This window comes from Polyodon spathula, chromosome 9 (assembly GCF_017654505.1).
Source record: "Polyodon spathula isolate WHYD16114869_AA chromosome 9, ASM1765450v1, whole genome shotgun sequence".
NCBI lineage: Eukaryota > Metazoa > Chordata > Actinopteri > Acipenseriformes > Polyodontidae > Polyodon > Polyodon spathula.
Window position 1 is genome coordinate 3,767,616 of NC_054542.1, and position 20,652 is coordinate 3,788,267.

The 20,652-nt window shown below is 37.1% G+C and overlaps 2 protein-coding genes across 2 annotated transcripts; one reads left to right on the plus strand and one right to left on the minus strand.

Moving 5' to 3' along the window:
- Positions 1–2,619: 2,619 nt before the first annotated feature.
- Positions 2,620–10,529, plus strand: LOC121320344 (neurobeachin-like protein 2). The gene is made up of 5 exons (XM_041258577.1): positions 2,620–2,755; positions 4,197–4,503; positions 4,905–5,011; positions 9,662–9,745; positions 10,288–10,529. Exons 1-5 carry the CDS (start codon positions 2,645–2,647, stop codon positions 10,414–10,416), a joined length of 738 nt encoding a protein of 245 aa, XP_041114511.1. The 5' UTR covers positions 2,620–2,644; the 3' UTR covers positions 10,417–10,529.
- A 154-nt stretch (positions 10,530–10,683) lies between these two features.
- LOC121321205 (cytoplasmic dynein 2 heavy chain 1-like) lies at positions 10,684–20,229 on the minus strand. Its single transcript, XM_041260106.1, has 9 exons — positions 20,035–20,229; positions 18,804–19,063; positions 17,458–17,704; positions 16,796–16,947; positions 16,252–16,396; positions 15,541–15,643; positions 14,731–14,880; positions 13,942–14,072; positions 10,684–10,875 (listed from the first exon to the last, which is right to left on the minus strand). The coding sequence occupies exons 1-9, from the start codon at positions 20,227–20,229 to the stop codon at positions 10,684–10,686; spliced, it is 1,575 nt and encodes a 524-aa protein (XP_041116040.1).
- Between the last annotated feature and the right edge of the window lie 423 nt (positions 20,230–20,652).

The following is a 20,652-nucleotide window of genomic DNA, read 5'->3' on the forward strand; positions in this document are numbered from 1 at the left end:
GTCTTTTTGTTGATAATGAAAAGATACAGAAAAAGAGCAAAGACAAAGTTCACTATCCACACATTACTACCGCTGACCTGGAGAAGCCAATCAAAAAATACATGATTGGCATTTTTTTTGGTCACTAACAGGCTGTCATTGCGGTTTAGTGGCTAACATAGCAAAATTGAGTACTCTTAACTTAAACAGCCGAATTACGCACTGAAGCATATAATTATCGTAGCAGACCGTTTTACATTTTCAAGACAAACTGTTTTTTAAGTCGATTACCTATTCTTTATGTTTTATCAAATCAATAAAAACACCAGCCTCTGGCACCCAAGCATTTTAATTTTTTTTTTTTTTCCATTCATTAAGTTGTTAAGTCTTTGGAACTTTCCTTGAATTTTTTTTTTTTTTTTTTTTTTCAAACGGGGTGTTTGTTTGGGTTCTTGTAATTCTAGCCAACTTGTTGTCCACCGTTCATGGCCTCTCGAAAAGCTCAGATTTTCAAATGTCGGAACAAAAAATTGCACCAAATAAAACAAAAAATGTTCCCAATACCCAATGTATGAATATTGGTAAATGACTTGTACCACATTTTTGCTTAATAACATAAAAAAAAAACTGTATAAAATATAAATGCAAATTAAAAAAATATGTGGGAAAGTACTGTAACACAATTACTAGATTTAAATGGTCGTTACCGCGCTTTCTTATTCTGATAGGACTGGATGTGTCCGTTTAACCATTGTTGAGTGCGGTTTTTTTTTTTATTTTCTCTACCGTTGACAAGTGCACTCTGGCGCTCGGTGTACCATTTTTTAAAAGCGTAACCTCCTAAATAAAACACTACACCATAAACTGTCAACTTTTAAAATAACTTTCTTGTGCTCCTAGAAACAGCGCCAATCCATGTGTTTAAAACTAAAGAAGGGGCAGGGTCTACAGGTTATTCTAATATTATAGTGTGTTTGGGTTTTATGTGCCTTAATGTTTCAATAAGCTATAGTGTCGTAGTGTGTTGGTCCGCCACAAAAAAAAGTTTAAGAACCAGATCAATCAATTCTCTAACATAGCGCCGAGGCTTGTTGCTAGGGAAGCTGAGGTCACCTGCTCTCTGGACTTTGCTAGTTGTGTTGCTCAAAAAAACCACTTCAGCGAAGTAAGATATCTAATATTGCTGGTGTTGTTATGGGCAAGCTTGTGTGTATGATTATGATACCAGTGCGAGAATCATGCTTTGTTTTTAATTGTTTGTTTGCTGTTTTTGTTTGATGTGCAGTAAGAAATTAAAACTGAACAGTAATTCTAACGTGAAATTGTTTGCATATGTATTTTGCAAATAAGGGCAATGCACAGTTAGGCAGTAAAAAAGGGAAGGAGCCAACTCCAGGACTCGTATACTGAAGTTTGTCCGACGACAATAAAGGAGGTTGGGTGTCAGTCAGGTTAAAAAACAATACAATAAAATCGCACACATATACATTTACAGTTCTCGATGTATTTGAAATATAAATCATTGCGCTGAAATAACACTAAAATGTTTTGGGTAGGCTACACATTACATTATATAAAAATATAAACCTCTACAGTAGTAAACTCAAATGAATACCTAGCAGATACCTAGCATCACTTTCTTGTTACTTAGCCCACTGGTTGGTAACACAGAATCAATATGCGTCTGACCATTGTAACATTATAGTACCCGGCAAATAAAAGGTTATTTAAATATACGGGTAAATGTCAGTTTAGAAGTTTTTTATTTCATGTTATTATTTATTAATTAGTCTCAGTCCTAGGACAATAATGCACATAGATCATGGCTTCTGACAGATGCTTTCTAAGAAACGTGCATGGGGTTTTGTTGTAGTGGCAGGTGCTGCAGTCATTGCTCTAAAACTATACTGGGGAACCCAGAACAATGTCATAGTGATTTGTTTCAAGGCTTGTAAGTCCACCTTGACTTTGTGAAAGAGTATTTGGGTACTTGCGGTTCAGTGTTCGTCTCAAAAATTACAGTGAGAGTAACCAGTGTTCGTCACAAGAAAACATTGGACTGGGAAATGCCAGCAACACATTATGACTGTTTAAAACATGCTTTCAAAAAGTCGTTGTGTGTTTGTTTCGCCTGAACCCTTAGGTCTGTTGTTTTTAATACCATGCTTTCAAAAGCTTTGTCGAATTGTTTGTGCAGTTGTAAGTGTTTGTGGTCAACTACGTCAAATTATGCAGTGTAGTACATCTCAGGAAATTCATGTAGCCCTAATACTTAGTAAAATCTGCCACCTGAAAGGCTGCAAAATTTAATCTCCCCCTGTTTTTGCGAATTTGGAACGCCCGGAATTACATATTAATTTAAGGCTAAAACGCAAATAAGAATTGTGGCTGCAAAGCATTTGTTAAAATGATGCGAACAGCGCTTCATTTGTTTAATACTGGTTTGCAACGATTGCGACAGACGCAACACTTTAGTGCATCTACCCCTTAATTTTCTGCTTGCACATTTTATTTTACCTTTTTACTTAAGTTATTCAACATTAATAATAATAAAAAAAAGAATCTACCACAGTAGTGACTAATAGACAAGTCGTGAAGGGTAAGAGTTTCCGTTACCCAGAGTAATTGCAGGAGCTGCGTTTAGCCAGACTGAGATCTGAGATAAATGAGATTTTCTTCTGGTTCCACAGAGAGCTTCAAGGACAGTGATAATCTGCCGGAGATCCTGAGGGTGCGATTGGTCCACCTGTACGGCGCCATCATCATTGGCTGCAAGGTAACCCACTTCTCTTTGAGTTCAGTTTGTAGCAGGCTGAAAGGAGATTTGAAGGGTAAGGCTCCATTGAGCACAGCCTGCTGGGCTCTGGTCATCAATGGTTATGTTGTAATGCACAGGGCAAAGCTCGAGATGAATCTGCTGCCATGCAGTTGTTCAGTTTTGCCTTGCATGGGTGGCTACCCTTAAAAAAAAAAATATGAGCAGTTATCTTTAATTCAAAGAATTCTAGGTATAGAGAGTTGCAATATACAGTATTACATGTTTTTGTGTTTTCTTTTGCAGCAAGACAGCAGTACTTCGCAGTTTTTCTGTTGTTTGTTGCTGTTGTTGACAGCGTAGTTCAAATTCAATTTTTTCTCTATGTGCATTGCACAGAGTTTGTATTTATAGTCCTGTGAGTATTCCAGAGTTTGTAGTGATATTCGGAGTTTTTATAGTCGTTGATAGTTCAAATCTTAGTATTTTGTATATATAGGTATTATATAGAGATTATATACTATTTATATAACTAATAAATATATATATAAGAATATAAGAGATACTTGACAAAATTTAAGAAGACAGTCAGAGACTGCGGGGACTGGAAGCCTGTTTCCAGCATTTTAGTCCTAAACCTTCCCTGCAGATTGACACTTGAATGTCAAAATCTCAAAAGGTTGTTGTTGAGTTAACCTGTTACATTGCCTTAGCGTTTGGGTTCTCTTCTAACAATAAAACCTACTATGCCAAAGGCACATAGATTACAAACTGTAAAGCTCGCTCTTGAAGCTATTTGACACAATGTGCAATCACAATTATAAAATACAAACAGTGCAACATAAAAATATGCAGGGGGTTTATATTTGCTTAAGTGATACAATAGTATTGCGTTTCTCAGGCTTCCTAGTCTAGGGACTGGAATAGCTAATTGAGCATGAGTCAGGTAATTACTGTGTCAGAAAAAAACTCAGAACAGACATTTCATGTAGCAGTGGTGTAGGTGGACAAGGTCTAATTAATACCCCGTGGAGAGGGAGGAAGGGCACTGCGAGGATGTTCGTCTGGATTTGGTATCGCCTAATTTTCCCAGGAAGTTAATATGCATGCGTAGGTTGATAGGAAAATGTGTGCTTGCAGTTTGAACCTTGGACAGAGAAGCATCTGTATTAATTCACATTTCAGAGTTGTGGGTGATCTGAATTCAAACACAAGCAAGCACTCTCTCACCAGCGGCTTGATCGGTGCCTGATATTTAAACATCACTTGCCACCTGGCTCATGACAAGATAGTTTAAAACCTGAAACAAAGTCAGGTACTTTCATCTGTATTGATGAAAGTTTGCTGAAATGATGCCTGTTATGTATTTCCATTTGTTATATATCCAGTGATTTATTGTCTTGTGATTGGATATTTGCATGGATTACACCACAAAAAAAAAAAGTTTTTGTGTTTCTCATAGAGAAATGCCCTGCTGGCCATCGTCCCCTCAGCGGTGAGTGACCTCATGGGGGTCCTCAGTTCCTGCTGTTGCCCTGACAACCAGGAAATGAAGGACCCGCAGCTGCTGCAGCTGACCCTGAAGTGCCTGACCGCTGTGATCCACCTCCTGCACGCCAGCAGTCTGGACCAGCGGCAAGTGGACATCAGGACCGTGCTGGACAGCTACTTCTGGGTCCTCAACTCTGATCACCTTGGCGCGGGGGCTGGGGAGGGGGAGGCAAGAGACTGGGAAGACCGGCTTATCACCCTCCGCACCAGCATGCTCAGTGAGTCCCACACAGCTGGCTTTGTGCGCACCCAGTTAGTCCTCTCTGAGGACAAGGGACACAAAGGCACCAATGAATATCAGTTCTGACCAGCACACATGCAGTATATGCAGTGACACTGTTGCACGTTCGTACGTGCTCCGCATATTATATCTTATATAAACATATATATCATATATCTATATATATATATATATATATATATATATATATATTATATATAGAGGGTGTTGCAGAATCGAATTTAGTTAAGAAAAAATATAACGGGGCAAAGTCTATAATAAAATGTGAAATTAGTGTCTACAACAATATTTACTATTGAACTTCACCTTTTAATGGATTTATTTGCAATGGCTCTGTGTAAAAGAGTGGTCTTATTTGTGTATGTACTTGTTTTGTAGGAGCTATCCCTGAGATGTTAAACTGCGCTGATCGGCCGGTCCTTCAGGCCATATTTCTGAATAACAACTGTTTCGAGCACATTTTGAGACTGATACAGAACAGCAAGGTGGGGTGGAGCTCTGTGTGTGTCTGTATGGACTCTGAGTATAATCTTATAGCGCCACAAAAACACTTATGCTCTGGCTACAATTTCCGTGTGTTATACATTCTGTACAGTGTTTGTGTTTTACTGGAATAACTAGAACCCTTTTGCTTTTGAATTTTAAAGACGCCCCCTAATAGGCAGGGGGTTGTATTCAGTGAATCTAAACTTCACCATCATTTAAGTCACTGAATAGAACCCTCTCACGTATTTACAGATTAAAGTGCAAGGAGACTCGCTCGCACTGTTGGGTGCTTGATTTTCATAACCTTTTGTACAGTGTTTAGATTGTCTACTGACTAGATCAATTGAACAGACAATAGAGTTATGAAGTGCTCTGGAGGACGAGGCCCCTGCCAGAATTCAAGAGCAATTTCAATGACTGGAAACTGCTTGATGCAGTGGTTTCTCCGCTATGATCAGGACATGAAAACACTTCACAGTTCTCTGAAAATAATAGGAAGTAAAACCTAATGTGAAAAACAAATTTTATTATTATTACTACTGTTTTTATAAAGGAGTCAACTCTCTTCAGTTCACACGCTGTTAGGGTTATACTGGAATTTGTATTAAATGTAGAAAGGCAGATTTTCAGTGATATTAATAAGGTTAATAAATCACCCCTGGGTGGGGGAGATGGGTGGGTGGTAGAGGGACACCAATGGGATCCGTATAGGGTTATTTCATTGATTTATATTGACCTCTATTTCTCTAAGCAACAGATTAAAGGTTTTTACCAAAGCAGAGAAGCATATCGCCTCGTCCTGTGCTCTTTACCCCTTTTCCGTTGGCTATTTGTCGAGCCGAGCGAGAACCAAATTGTAAAACACTGGCCTGTCACAAAGACGGCTGTAATGTGGGACGTCAGACCAGAACCAGGAACCAAAAAAAACAACAGAGAGAGATGGAGTTTGGTGAAGCTGAGCACTTGCTTGCGCTCAGCATTTAATAATTGAACAAACAGAAAATAAAAAGTTTGAACAAAAACAGCACACGGCACTTTAGGCCAAAGTAAATAGACAAACAAAACTAGATTAACACTAACTTTGTACATCCACTAACAAACAGTGGATGAACAGACAAACACCGTGAATTCAATTAATTGTTTACTTTTACTTCTGTTTTTGTTTTCTCCTTCTCCGCACCCGTTCTCCACTCAGCAAACACACAACCATTGAGTAGGTGAAAACATGCTGCTTTTATGCAGCTGTACCGAGACTCGACTGCTAATCAATCATTCAATTGGAGTCTCTGTACAACTGCATGTGAATTAATGAAAGTGCAATTCCCTGTGCTCACATATTATTACATTTTACCTGCACGTGAAGTGCTGTGCAATCCTCGTGCTTAAATAGAAATATACATTTTAAACAACTCATGTTACACAGACCCATTTATATCCCATGTACCGATGACTATACACCAACATTAAAACACAACACATAATACAAAATACACAATACAATAGGGCAATGACCCGTTTGAACGGGGACCGGAGTGTTGCCACAGTAGAAACTTAGCCTGAACCTCGGTTCGTCCGGTCAAGGCTAGCAATGTACTAATATCTTTCATTGTTGCGATTGGTCAGCCTTGGGATGCTGTAGATGCTCATTTGTATTCAGTAACATGAAGAACGAAAATGAAGAAAAACACGACCGTAACCTCTAGATCCTCCATTCTCAAGTCAAATACAGCGCCTCTAATACTGCATGTATATGTGACTCGAGACTCATTTCTGCGTGATGGCTTGGGATCTGTGGTGGAAAAACAGCTAGGCTCCTCCTGAGTCTCCTGAGCAAGCCTGGTGCGACCCTTGAGCAGCTCTAGTTGTATAGTGGAAAAGAGGTATAATGGGCCCAGATTTGAGTTTGAAGACGGGCGTCTTTTTATATGGGGAAAGTCCACGTACAAAGGCTTGTACACTAAATATTCGCAGAACATGTTTTTTTTCTGTCTACTTAGAACCTGAAGAATTTGAGGTGAAAGCGTTTTGCTAATGTTGTGTCTTTGCTTCTCTCTCTCTCCTCTCTCCTCTCTCTCTCTCTCTCTCTCTCCTCTCTCTCCTCTCTCTCTCTGCTTAACGATCGGAGCTGTAGCCTTCGCCGAGAGCTTCGAACTAGTCAATCGTCAGCCACAGCGAACTAGCGCCTAGATGGCACGATGTCGAGGATGATGTATAACCTTCTACTACACAGTACGTGACACCTAGAGTTGTGTGCCATGCCTGCATTTACTATCGGGGGGTCGTAGTGTCTCTCTAACCCCCTCCAACCTCCCAACCTCGCCCCTTGTCACAGAACACTGCTATTAGTAGGAAACTCTGACCTCCTTATGAGTGGGGCTAGTACCATCATCTTCTGTCTCTCTGCAGACTTCAGTTTCACCAGGCTCTGTGGAATACAGATTTTAGAACTGCAGCACTCAGTTTAGAACGTGAAAATTGTTCAGTGGTCCCAGAACCTCTGGTTTGTGTAAGCCTAAAATAGAGCTAGCTAGAAGAAAATTAATTGGTCAGTTTTACTGTGTCTATTACTTTGTTTAAGCTACATTATACTTGTGTTAAACAAAAAAAAAATGAAGAATGCTATAGATTTTTATTATTTGATGTATGTAGAATACAAGATAGTTTAATATTTGTGAGAAGTTGGTAATCACATGTCAAAGCTGCAATACCAGAGGGTCCTGCTCATGCAGCTGCTCTGTTCAAGTGGTGGTTTGTTCCCTTCTCTCTTTCCCCTCCTCTCCTCCAATAGGAGGAGGAGGTTCGACACACCACTAGACTCCCTTCCGGAAGTCTATCACGGTGCAGGGACACAACTTCGAACACACTTATTATTATTATTATTATTATTTTTTTTTTTTTTTTAAGTATGTTTGTTTAAACAAGTAAAAACTGATATGACAGTTTAGGAATGTGGTTAATTAAACTTGTTTTGAATTGAGTGATAATGAAAAGCATGCATGTGGTGTTGTATGGTGGTGTGCTCTTGGGTTTGCTCAGAGGGGTGTAGTCAAACTCAACACAGCCTGGGATTTCCTTTTCGTTTTGGGTGCTGCTTTACAGTAGACCTCCAGGAAACCACAATGTGTGGTGCAACCATCTTGAAATGAATCAAGTCAAACTTGGAGCCGCGTTTCCCCAAGCCAGGCCGAGCAGACGTTGATAGCAGCCGTCTGCCGTTTAGCCACAATGTGCACAATACAGCTATGGCCAAAAGTTTTGCATCACCCTACAGAATGAACAAATTTTGCTTCAGAAAAGTTGAATGAAACCTACTGATTAATGTTACGCTAGCATATTAAATTACATTTATCTAACTGTTATGGCTTCCGATCAACGTTTGTGATATTTTGTAGTTTCTTTGATTACAATAGATTAAAAATCTAAATGTGTATGTATATATATGCGTGTGTACATATATATCGCACACCACACACAACATTATATAGATATATATATTAGATATTATCTGAATATAGATATATATATATATAATAATAAAATAAATAAAATTGTCCATCCTAAAATTCTAAGCAATGCAAAACTTTTTGCCCTAGCAATATTCAGATACCTGTCCTATACTGCGTTCTGTACACACACTATTACAGGAGTAGTTTCTTCTCCAAAAGTAAGACATTTGTTATCTCAACTACCCCTGGGAGAGGATTTTAGTCAAGTGCCTAACTTGATTGAGTCTCTCCCTGTTTCACTCATCTGGTCTGCAGCGAGTTGTTGGCACTATAAAGAAGAGATGTTTATTTGTTTGGGTGATGGTTTTCTGGAGGTCTGCTGTGATGGGTGGAGGGATCCTGGCCAGGTTGTTTTTGTTTGTGCTGGTTTTAGTCAAGGTGTTTGTGAGCTCATTGTTCCTAATGATGGCTGTGGAACTGAAAGGTACTTTGGATCATCCTACATTGCTAAATTAATAGCAATAATGGGGCTCAGTGTTATTGTGTAAGTTTCTAAGAAATATATCTAACTTATTAATCTCACACCTGTAAGTGTTTCTCTAAACCTGTTGGTATTAAGAGTCTTAAAGATAAGAGTCTTACACTTGAATATTATTCTCCTTACAGAAGTGATCTTAGTCAATTTAAATTCAATAAAATGTGAAACACACATGTTAACATGTTCTCAATAAAAGCTTTTATAGTCATTGAACTTAGCATTTTTTTGGAGAACAACATCACAGATGTAAACAAAAGATTTCAAACTTCAAATCATTTTATTTGGAAAGATCATGTAAGTGTTTGTCTTTTGCCATAGAAAGTAAAAGAAATGGCCTACTATTCCCATCAGTTTTTACAATCTGTTTGGGTTCCTAATTCAGCGTTCACGATATTTATATGTATGTTTTGTTGGTACCTATTCGTTCAAAGTCATCTCTGACCCTCAGGATCCATTCCTATTTAGGTCTTTATTCCAGGCAGGTCCTAAATTGGTTAAGTGAACCTGCTGCTGTATGGGTCAAATAACAAATTTACGACCAGACTAGAACAACGCCACAGGCCACTGTGGTGTTTGATGGACAGGCGGGGTCCACGCAGAGAGTCCTGCAGTGCCTCCACGCAGAGAGTCCTGCAGTGCCTAACGCCAGCATGTTGTGTGTCTAGGTGTTTGAAAAAGGCTCAGACTCCATTACTGTCCACGCTCTCAGAGTCCTCACTGCCATCATGACCAGCTCTCCGTCTGCAAAGGTAACCCTGGATTCATAGTTAGCATCCTCTGACTGTTCCTTTTGACTCAGTATGACCTAAATTGTTGTTGTTATTTATTCTTAGCAGTGTTTTATAGCATTTACAATCAGACTGTTTGCAGACCCTTGTTAACATATGCTGCAGGTGTATCACTATTGAGTTCAGCATATACAAAAAAATGCAAGGAATGTTGTTACCTTTAGATTTTGTGTATATCATTACATAGTAGAGAGCTCAATGTAAGGATGACGTTTTGTTAAGTCTAAACAGCCATAAGACTTCAGTATGTATCACTTTAACAATGTAATGTAGTATTACTGGAAAGTGATTATTTTTCTCATATACAAAGTACTGTATTTTGCACTGAAAACAGTATTTCACTGAGTTCCGTTGTGTTTCCATTGCCTACAAATGTAGTTTATTCAACTTCCTTAAAAATAAGGTTGTATATTTCAGGTGATTCTACCAATTTTTAATAAATTTTTACTGATTTGAATCTACTTGTTGACAACTCCTGCTTTTCCGTTTGCACCGCCCACTAGGAGGTTTTCAAGGAGAGGATTGGCTACTCTCACCTGTATGATGTGCTGCTGAGCCAGGGCCAGACAACCAGGCAACTCCTCCAGGAGCTCATGAATATGGTAACAGTGCTGCCGCCAGGTCATCAGTAACAAAACTATGCACTCTCAAACGTGAGGGGCATATCAGCTATCAGCCTCCTATCTGCTACGGTGTTGGAGTAGGTTGTGGAGCAGGCATTAATTGTATAACCTGTATACTGTTCTTAAGTATGAATCAAAAGATTAATGATCTTTTTCTAAATCCAACAGCTAATTATCACACGCTTGTAGATTACATGCTTTAGGTCATTTCTGAATTGCTTCAGTCCATAACCCCTGGAGATCTTGGGTGTGAACATTGTGGCTCCATGCATGTGGCTAACCACAGAGGTGGCAGTACGACGGCCCACTCCACTTAAGACATGCAAGGCAGGTGGTAGTGTCGTCACTGGGGGGGTCCTGTGTTGTGTAACAGCTCAAGACTCTGTCCACTCTGGACATGTATTCAAGGACCTCGTGGAAAATCAGGATGTCCAGTTCCCTGTTGTCTCTTCCATACTGGATTATGCCTTTATGGGGAATAAACTATCTTATTTTTTTTTTTAAAATATTTTTTTTGTTAAACTCAACTCCTTATGGTTCTCTTTAATAGAAGAAAACATGTTTTTTTGTTTTTACATTCCGAAAAAAAGTAGACAATTCTATTAGGGGAGTTAAGGACGTAAAAATGAACTACGGATCAGGAGACCTATACTTATATAAAATTCGCGACGCGCACAGGCAGTGCCAAAAGCAGTACTCTCAGTGAAGATTTAGGTTTCTGATGAAAAAAGTGATGGGCTCCCTGATGGCATTATCAAGATGCACTTTGGGGGGGGGGGGGGGGGTTGTTTTGAACTTTGTCTGCAGTTGTCCTGGCCCAAATGGTACGACTGGATTTATAAACAGAAAAACATGTAGTTATAAAATGTTTATTCCCGTCACATGGATATAGTATGTACATATGTACATTCATAAAACAAGTTCTGGAGAATATTATGTAATTTTGTTTAATAGCTATCCATTAATTCCAGAGGTCTTACTTACTTGTTACGAGAGTTTATTTTCATAGGACAAGGAAATAACTAGAACATTTTCAGCATTGTTTTAACACCACACATATCAATGACAGATCTTTTTTACTTTTTCGTTTTACTTCATGTTTACAAACCATTCGCTCTGATCTGACATTCCCCTTAGATTATTTAGGCCGTTATTCTGTGCCATTCACTTGTGAAAAACTTAATTTCGATAAACACTTGCATAACATAGAAACAGATGATAATAATGAAACGTGGAAAATTGTAAAAGCATGTCCAGCTTGAATAATTGAATCATTTACTGAAGCCCTTTTATTCACACAAATATGATGTTAAATAAAAAGGTGCCTGTAACGCTCTAACTACTGTTCATTGATAATTGTGATTGCTGGTTTGTTTCTCTTTAATTGATGTGGTGAACAGCACTAGTCAGGTGGCACTTTACAGAATTTGTGTTGCTTTTGTGGGATTTTTTTTCGTGTGTGTTCATTTACACCTGGGTGTCTTTACTGAATCTGAATAATAAAACCCCTAAAACAATCCCTTCTTTTGAGCTCTCATACTATTCATTAAAAGTGGGCAGTCGTTGCTGGCACACTGACTAGATTTTAGATACTATCTAAACACCAGCACTTGAAACAAGCTTGTAAAGTTCTGGGATACAATCCAAATAGTTAAAGTTTTAATCCCTCAATAACTATGACAGGTAAGATTTACTAAACTCCAGTACAAATCTTTAAATGTCTCTACACACAAGAAGGTTCTGTCTATTTTTTCAGAAATAAAAATATGTTATTGGTTTAAAATAGAAACGTTCATGATAAGATGTTCTTTTGAGATAACTTTCAAAACTATATTTCCAATAAATCAAATATACTTCCAAAGTTTCAGTACACTGACTAATAACGCTCAACAAAAGGGCAAGGATCTGTGCTTCAGGATACAACCACATCTAATAAAATGTCATCTGCACATTGACAGAATACTTCTAGCACAATGGAGTAACATAAATAAAGCTGTACGTAATTCTTGAAGGCCATCTGGTTTAAAAGATAAAACCAGACTACGGCACACAACACAAACCAAGTTTGCCTAAAAAATAGGTAGGATCGACATGTGACACCCTCTCCTCCCCAATTAAGACAATAACAGTTCTTTATCCAACCAATTAAAATTAACCCAGACTTTTTAGTTTCATTACTTTATACCAGCGGTGGCCAATACGTGGATCACGATCCACAGCTGAATCGCTAAAGATTTTTCGGTGGATCTCGGGACAAATCAGAACAAGCACTAGCATATAAGCATACACCAGTTTTTGTTTCGGCTGATGTGAAGGGCAGAGCCTTCTGTGTCATCCAGTAGCACAGATGAAAATATCCCAACAGTTTCTGCATATGAGACTAACACAATGCTTGTGCGAACGTACATTTTAATTTAGGTGCACGTATGCGACTAGAAATTCCTAAATGTTGACTATAAAACAATAAACGTGATTTTTTTTTCAGCTAACTCACAGTCGAATCCAAAGTCATAACTCAATCATAACGTATGCTGGGAATGTAGTTTATTGGTGTCCAATGCCCACTGTTAATCATACATTAAAAACTAAAAATCCCATACCGCTCGAATTTCACTGATTTAACAATGCGACGTCTACTCATTTCCAGGCAGTTTGAAAACTTGTCAAACCCAGATGATGAAAATAGCAAATTCATGTATGTCATCATCTTTACAAGAAATGAGCAATGGGGGGGGGGGAGGAAAATTAACACAATACGTATATCAGTAGTAGAAATGTTTCACTCGTGACGTCATACAGTTCTACTTGCGTGAAGCTTGACGCTAAAAGTCGTCACAAGTGCTCAACATTGTATGTTCAAGAAATAAATAAATAAATAAAATCTGCTATTAATTGTTGGTCATAGCTTACTGGTGGATCGCAGAGGCCGTTGAGATCCACCAAAATGGATTGCAGTGTTCAGCGTATTGGCCACCACTGCTTTATATATATACCTAAATCTAACAATGTGCATTCTTTGTTGGTTGGCAACCTGCTCATCTCACTCACCTACAAGGATTCCTGGAGCCAGGACCTTTTCTGTACCCTATTTGATCATCCCCTTAAACTGTTCTCCTTTCATACATTTTATATACATTTTAACCCTATTTGTTCAACCCAGTTTGGAATGCACAGTTTGAATAATGAACAGGCAAACTCCATTCCTAATGTTAAGTAAACTACTTATTTTCAAGCACCAAACCGAAGCAACAGTGTTATCAGGCTACTGAGCCCATGGGACAGAAAGTGTCACTGAAATGCAATGAGGTGTGATATCCTAAGATTTTACTACCTGAGGGAGTGCACAAGCCAAAGCTCCCTGTGAATCCCTGGCCAACTTGGAATGAGCAAGATTCGAATCATGCTGACATGACTCACCCTACACTCCCAAGGGGCAGTGCTTTTACTAGTTGAGCCAATGAGGCCTGTTGCTGTTTTACCAACTTCACGATTAAATTTTAATTCTACTGTAACCAACTTTATTTCAGCACCTACCTTGTGGATAACTTCCTTCAAATCCATGGAGCTCAGTCTACCCAGTGGTTTTCCGTGTGAAGGTAAAGGCTGCCCAGGAGCTATTACTGCACCAGCCTCATGAGGAGCTCCCCAGGTGACATAGTAAGAGTCTGGAAAATGTATATTGTGATGGGTATCAATATTACCAGGCTTTTTTTAAAAAAAAAGTTTAATATACATTTATCATGTCTTAAATCCATTTCACATGTAAATTTACATTCAGATCTGTGACTACAAATAGGGCTTTTTGGTGGTCACACAATGCTGTGTGTTGGTATGTGCTGCATCTTCAATGTCACGTTATTCAACCATGTCATAGATTACTCTTGCAATGTCTGCAAACAAACCTTATAATAACAGATATGCAAAAGAAAAAGTTATTTCTCACGTGTTCAATTTGTTTAACTGTATTTCATTAGCTGCATGTTTTAAAATAAATATTCAGAAGAAAAATGTTGAAGGGGCCATAATCTTCCTGCAACATCTGTAATTTATTTAACTGCAAAATACATCTCCAGTAAAAGGTTTTTTTTTTTTTTTTTTTTTTTTTTTTTTTTTTTAAATAGACCCTTCCCCAGAATTAAACAAATCTATTTCAAAAGCAGAATAAAAATACATAAATTATACAGCAATTTCCCAAGACTAATGCCCTTTAATGGGAATTGCAACATGGGTTATTTCTAGTCCGAGATAAAACCTAAAAAGGCTACCTACCATTAAACAGATCAAAGCAGAGCAACGCTTTCTTCACACACACCCATGGATTACCTGCCATATTTTCTAGCACATCTGAACCCCAGTCTCCACGAATCACTGACATCAAAATGTTGTCAAATGCATTGATGTCCTTTGTGCTCACAAGACGATCCCGGAAGAGACGCTGTCCTTCGTAAGCTATAACTTCTAAAACAAGGTCTACTGAGTTTTGTGATGTGCCTAAAAAATACAAATCCAGATATATTTGTTTTCAAATTTGGACTGGCAGCAATTTACAGATTATGGTTTTGTTTTAATAAAAAAAAAAACTTTAAAAGAGTTTGAGTGAAAGGTATACATACCATTTGGAAATCATTCCGAAGGAAAGATTAACAAGAAAGAAAGAAATAATTTAATAAAATTAAGATTTATGTGTTTTTTTGTCATCCATATCACACTTCTGTGTATTAAATCAATGTAACACAAGTCAACTTTTTAATCAATATAAATCTTGCAACATGTTCAGACACTTTTAGGGTGGCATCTTTAAGTAACTGTCACCACTTCAAGTCACAACACCAAATCAATCTAGATTTTTGCTACTTACTGAAAATTTCCCCTATAGTGAGTTGCTTAAAAAATGCCTGGTATTACATATGATAGACCTATCAGCACAGCTAATTGTTTCATTACATATACTGTATACATTTTTCTCCAAAGAAAAGTAAAAAGTAGTTTGAATCTCTGTTGTAGATGATAACTATTCATGGTCATTCAAGAGAACAGAGAAGAGAAATATGTTCTTGTTTTATCAGTAGCACCAAGTCCAGGTGTACCCTAAAAGAACGACAGGCAGCCCATTTGAAGAGTGTAATATCTCACCTCCAGTTAAATCATATCTAAACAAGCTGAGCACCCACTGCGTGAGAATGCAGGGAGTGAACAGGCAGTGACTGTAGTCATCAACTGTAAATTTCACTCTGACCTGAAGACAAAGCAGACAGAAATAAGTCAGGAGCTAGTGCCAGCACAGCCTAACCTTCATTTTAAAAGTCAAAGTCTCATACTTTCATAAATCAAGATGTACACACCAACATTACTCTTTTCCCTTATATTGAACACCTGTTCTGTAAATAAAACGAGCAGTACCACTAATAACAGTGTCACGGGTATTAATCATTTAAAAATAGCATTAGGGTTTCAAGGAAGCAAATATTATAGATATAAAGAATACATTTTATAAAAGACATGTTTCATATATGTAAAATATAGATAGAATATATATTGCAAAGTTACATAGTTTTAAAAGGTATGGACTGCATAGATAATATAAGATATATTTTCTTTCCACATAGGTAATTATATGGATTTAATAGAATATTAACTGGTAAGATTATATATTTCAAAGGAATCTATAGCTTAAATGAAAGCTAACTGATAGCCTTGCTTGGTACAGGATGTTCACTTTAAAACTATTAATAGCTGCCAATTCAAAAACACAGCTCAAATACTCGAGTGGGAAAATAATGTGTGATTTCAAATAACCCTGGCAAACTTATTCTATAATAAGATGGCTTTGTCACACTCTTATACCTGCTCATACACCTGCACCATGGATCCAGCCAGCTGGTGTATTTTGCCTGCTGAACCCCAGGCTGGGTGGCTTTTTAGGTTCCTGTGTAGCACAGGCTGAAGATAAGCACTGTAGATAGTCTGCAGTTGGTCTCTGTCAGGATAACTATAAAAAAAAGAAAAAATATTAACATACCATTGTATTTCATATTTTATTTCATGTGTTTAAGGGGAACCATAGCCATTAAATTAAAATAACTGAAATGCATTTCTAATTTGCACTCACTAATTTGCCTGTATAGGTTAATTAAGGTATCAGTAAGCATACTTGGCTCCCCACAAGGTGAGCATCACAATTTGATAAGCTGTTATCGAGTGATAAGTATCTCATATGCTTCCCCAGCAGGGGAAAATAGCAGGGTATTTAACCCACAGCTCAAAAAATAAAAAGTTAAAAGTTAAAAGGATGGAAGTATTTGGAATCCCCACCACAATCAGTGTACAGAAAAAAAGTAAAATTTTACTGCTTGCATGTAGAAGGAATTGACACATGAAAAAGACTTACTCGATTGTACATATGCGAACAACTGACGTAAATCTAGTCGTTAGGACATGTCTTCCCACTGTACCCCCTGCGGACATTGAAGCCACAATCTGAATGTTCTCCAGTCCAACCCACTCCAGATTATCATCGTAAAATCCATGATAGGTCAGCACCTTATTAAAACAACAATTAGGCATGAATGACTAAAGAGAACTATTACTTCAAGAAAATTAAATCACACACAAAACCAGGGTTCTCTTACCAGTATACAAGAATATTATACAAACATCTGAAAACATCTCTCCCTTTGATTTTATTATTTTTTTAAGTGTATTTAAACTAATGAGCTTATCGCCATCCGTCAGCTGTGCATGATTAACTTAAAAAATATGGTGCCAAAAAGATTGCAACTGTTTAAAACAAACTTAATTAAACTGCACTTTTGAGGTAAAATACAGTCAGGGGAAAGAAAGGAATATCAGAAAGATGAAAAGCACAATCCTTTTGGAGAGAATATTTTTTACAGTGTGCAGGTCAACATCTTGTGCAGGTCAACATCTATGACACTGTCACACACACACACACACACACACACACACACACACACACACCACCCAAGCCTTATCAAATACAGTTTTGGGAGGCAATGACAATATTTTTTACTTCTGCAGCCTAAACATTACCTGCTGAAGAAAAGCTATTAGATTGCTGGTTCCCCATTTGTCTGGTTTTGGCAGGTTGATGTCCTTTAAGTACAAAACAAGGCGTTCACAATCTTTAGGTCTGTAGACTCGTCCGGTGTTGGAGCTGAGTATTAGACAGGTCTGCATCAACTTCTGCAGAATATGACGAGAGGAGGTCTGAGCACTGCAATGCACAGTGGCAACCTGTGTGGATCTGAGCTGGGAGAAGGCATATCGCAGGAGCATTCTAGAGATCCACAAGAAGAAAAAACGTACTTTGAATTAGCCACTTCCAAAAAAATATTTAAATGGAGACTAAAACAGACCTAACTTCTTTAATATATTGGGGTTCTGACATGAGACACATTAAACAAATAATAATAATAATAATAATAATAAAAACAAATGCAAAAGCATACACATGTATTTTTATGGGCAACGTTGATGTAACTTAGAATAATGAAAATATAAAAACCTCATTGACAATAAAAAATAAAATCACTCACTATTACTTCAGTAATTATACTGACTTGTAATAAAAAATTATAATAGGCATAACCAATAACTAGTAATACCAATATGACATATACATACAGTATATCCTATAAACATGTAAATCAGATGGTGAAATTGGACTTGACTAGGTCTTTGTGAACTTTGCTTATAAAAAATACTGATCAAATTGAATGTGTCACAAAAAGGGAATTTACAGGTGCCAAGACACAACAGGGTAATTGCTCAAAACATCTGTCTCAATTAGATGTACTTTAAAACGGTGACAGACTCAATAAATCCATATAGTATTCATGTAAATACCACTCGTGTTAAGCTGCTAATATATAGTAGATCCAAAATCAAAATTGGTAATTAAGAGCTTGCTAAATATCTATGCATAATTCAGTGCTGAAAAACAAATGTCTGTCGTGACTATGCAACTGCATACATTTATACAATAGTTGCAGTAAAAACTAAAGCAACCCTTAAATGTAAATTGCAATTTTAGCATCCAACCTGGGCTAACAACAAGAGTCAGTCACAGTACAAAAAAAAAAAAAAAAAAAAAGTATATTAAATGTAATACACATAGACAGATTAAAACAGGGATCGAAAAATAGAGACAGGTGTGGCATCTTGTTATGCAGACAACATTTATTTAAAATGTGAAATAAAATTTCCAAATGTATATAGAAAATCATAAAAAGAAGTGGCAAATGCATAGGTCTAAATAACAATCACGTTCTACTGAGACGTTGAATTTGATGGAATTATACTACTGCTGCGACACCACAATTATTAAAGTTAAAATCAGGACACAATACATGAAAATGTAAAGCTCAAATTCATACCCTTTTCCACAGCCCTCAGGTCCTACTAAAATAAAGGGCTGCCTGTTTTCAGAGCTGAGCCATTGCTTGAAGTTATCAAGACCCCTCTGCATGTCGGGTGTTTGAATGACTGGAAGGTTCTGAGGGTTAGTGAAATCATCTGCAGACAGATTTTCTGGCTTCTCCAGCAGATAAGCTTTGAGGCGTCCCGTCTGAGGGTCATAAAATGTGTCCAGAGGCTTCCTTGGATCAGGTGGGCTTTCACGGGCCCAGCTTAGAACCTAAAGACAAACCAAATAATTCATTGCGTCAGCGTGTACCGAGATTTAATGCATCTACCTAATAAATTAGGTCAATTGGCACCACCATAAAAAAAAAAAAAAATATATATATATATATATATATATATATATATATATATATATATATATATATATATATATAGATACTGTTACAACACCTGTGTATAACCTTGACCTGACAGTATCATTACCAGTTAAAAATTACAAAATAAATTTGTGGTACATATTTTATTTGGAGATTTACAGTAGCAGTACTAGTTAGACCCCACAGAAATCTGCAGTCAAATTTCCTAAAAGTGCTTTTTACTCAAAGAACTTCTCAAATTCTGCGGCAAAGACTTTAATGAAAAACAGTGTTAAAAAGTATTAATGAAGAAAAAGTAAGTCACCGTTAGTTAAATTATTTTTATTTTATTTTTACTGAAATCAGATTACTAAAATCTGAGGAAAAAAACAGAACATGTTTGCTATATTTTATGGAAATCAAAGAAGAAAAAAAAACACTGTGTTTATTGGATGCCATTTTTAAATATAAACATAATTCTTAAACACAGCTATGGCCAAAACATATGACTGTATTTAATCACATTAGTAATAATATTTGCCTAGCAGAATAAGATTTTAGTGGTGCACTGGGATTCAAATTAGCATTGGTAAATTTTACAAATGCACTATTTACTGTGCATTTACATTTCTTGTTCACTAAAATATTGTAACTTTAAAACGTATCCACATCAAGAAAGCACATAGAAATAGTTTGGAAACTGTGACAAGAGCTTGGAAACAGCGACAGGCAACACTGATTGGCTGATAAACAATGTGACAGTGCTACCATCACACACCACAAAACAAAACGGGAAAGAAACACAGAGTACACCAATGTGTGCATGATGGAAACAGCATAGAGATCTACTATGTGATAAAAGTCACAGTACATATGATAATCTCACCTCTTTTGCAAACTCCTGCCGTGATTTCAGATTTATATTGCTGCCAAGACCCCTGATGAGACTGACAACAAACTGCCCTCGCTCCCTGACACCACTAAGGTGTGACAGCCCATTCAAGACTGTCCCCACCAGACTGGTATCCACAACAAAGTCGTTCTGCAGATTAAAGATAGAAAGAGGGAATTCTTGTGTCATTAAAGATTACAATTTGAGAGAGCATTAGATAAGAAAAAAAAAGGAACCAATATCATAATGAAAGATTTTTTTAAATTTGTTTGCCTTAAACCGCTTTTACACATCTAGATTAAACAGGAGGAAAAAAGAGAGTGTAATTTTTAAAGATGTCAATTTATGTAAGCATTTTGATGTTAGATTGATGCTGTTGAGTTTTGAAAGAAAAAAAAAAAACATTTAATGGAATTTGGAAGAAATGTAGAACCATATTTACAAAGCCTTTGCTCCAGTTTTAAGTTTCAACAGAAAATGTTAAAAAGCACCAAATTAATAACTCAGGACATTTGAGAGCTTATCTTTCAGAGACCTATTGTGGGTAAATAAACCTCAAAATGTAGACTTACTTAAAAGGTTTTCACATAAATGTTATACTCACTTGTTTCA

Excerpts from the sequence above, each read along its gene's own strand:
- LOC121320344 (XM_041258577.1), top strand. The coding sequence starts at position 2,645 with ATGAGATTTTCTTCTGGTTCCACAGAGAGCTTCAAGGACAGTGATAAT. Across the intron at positions 4,504-4,904 it reads CCTCCGCACCAGCATGCTCA|GAGCTATCCCTGAGATGTTA; the intron begins GTGAGTCCCACA and ends CTTGTTTTGTAG. Across the intron at positions 9,746-10,287 it reads CCAGCTCTCCGTCTGCAAAG|GAGGTTTTCAAGGAGAGGAT; the intron begins GTAACCCTGGAT and ends ACCGCCCACTAG.
- LOC121321205 (XM_041260106.1), bottom strand. The coding sequence starts at position 20,229 with ATGACACAAGAATTCCCTCTTTCTATCTTTAATCTGCAGAACGACTTT. Across the intron at positions 17,705-18,803 it reads CCTGAGGGCTGTGGAAAAGG|AATGCTCCTGCGATATGCCT; the intron begins GTATGAATTTGA and ends GTGGATCTCTAG. Across the intron at positions 14,073-14,730 it reads TGTGCTAGAAAATATGGCAG|ACTCTTACTATGTCACCTGG; the intron begins GTAATCCATGGG and ends TACATTTTCCAG.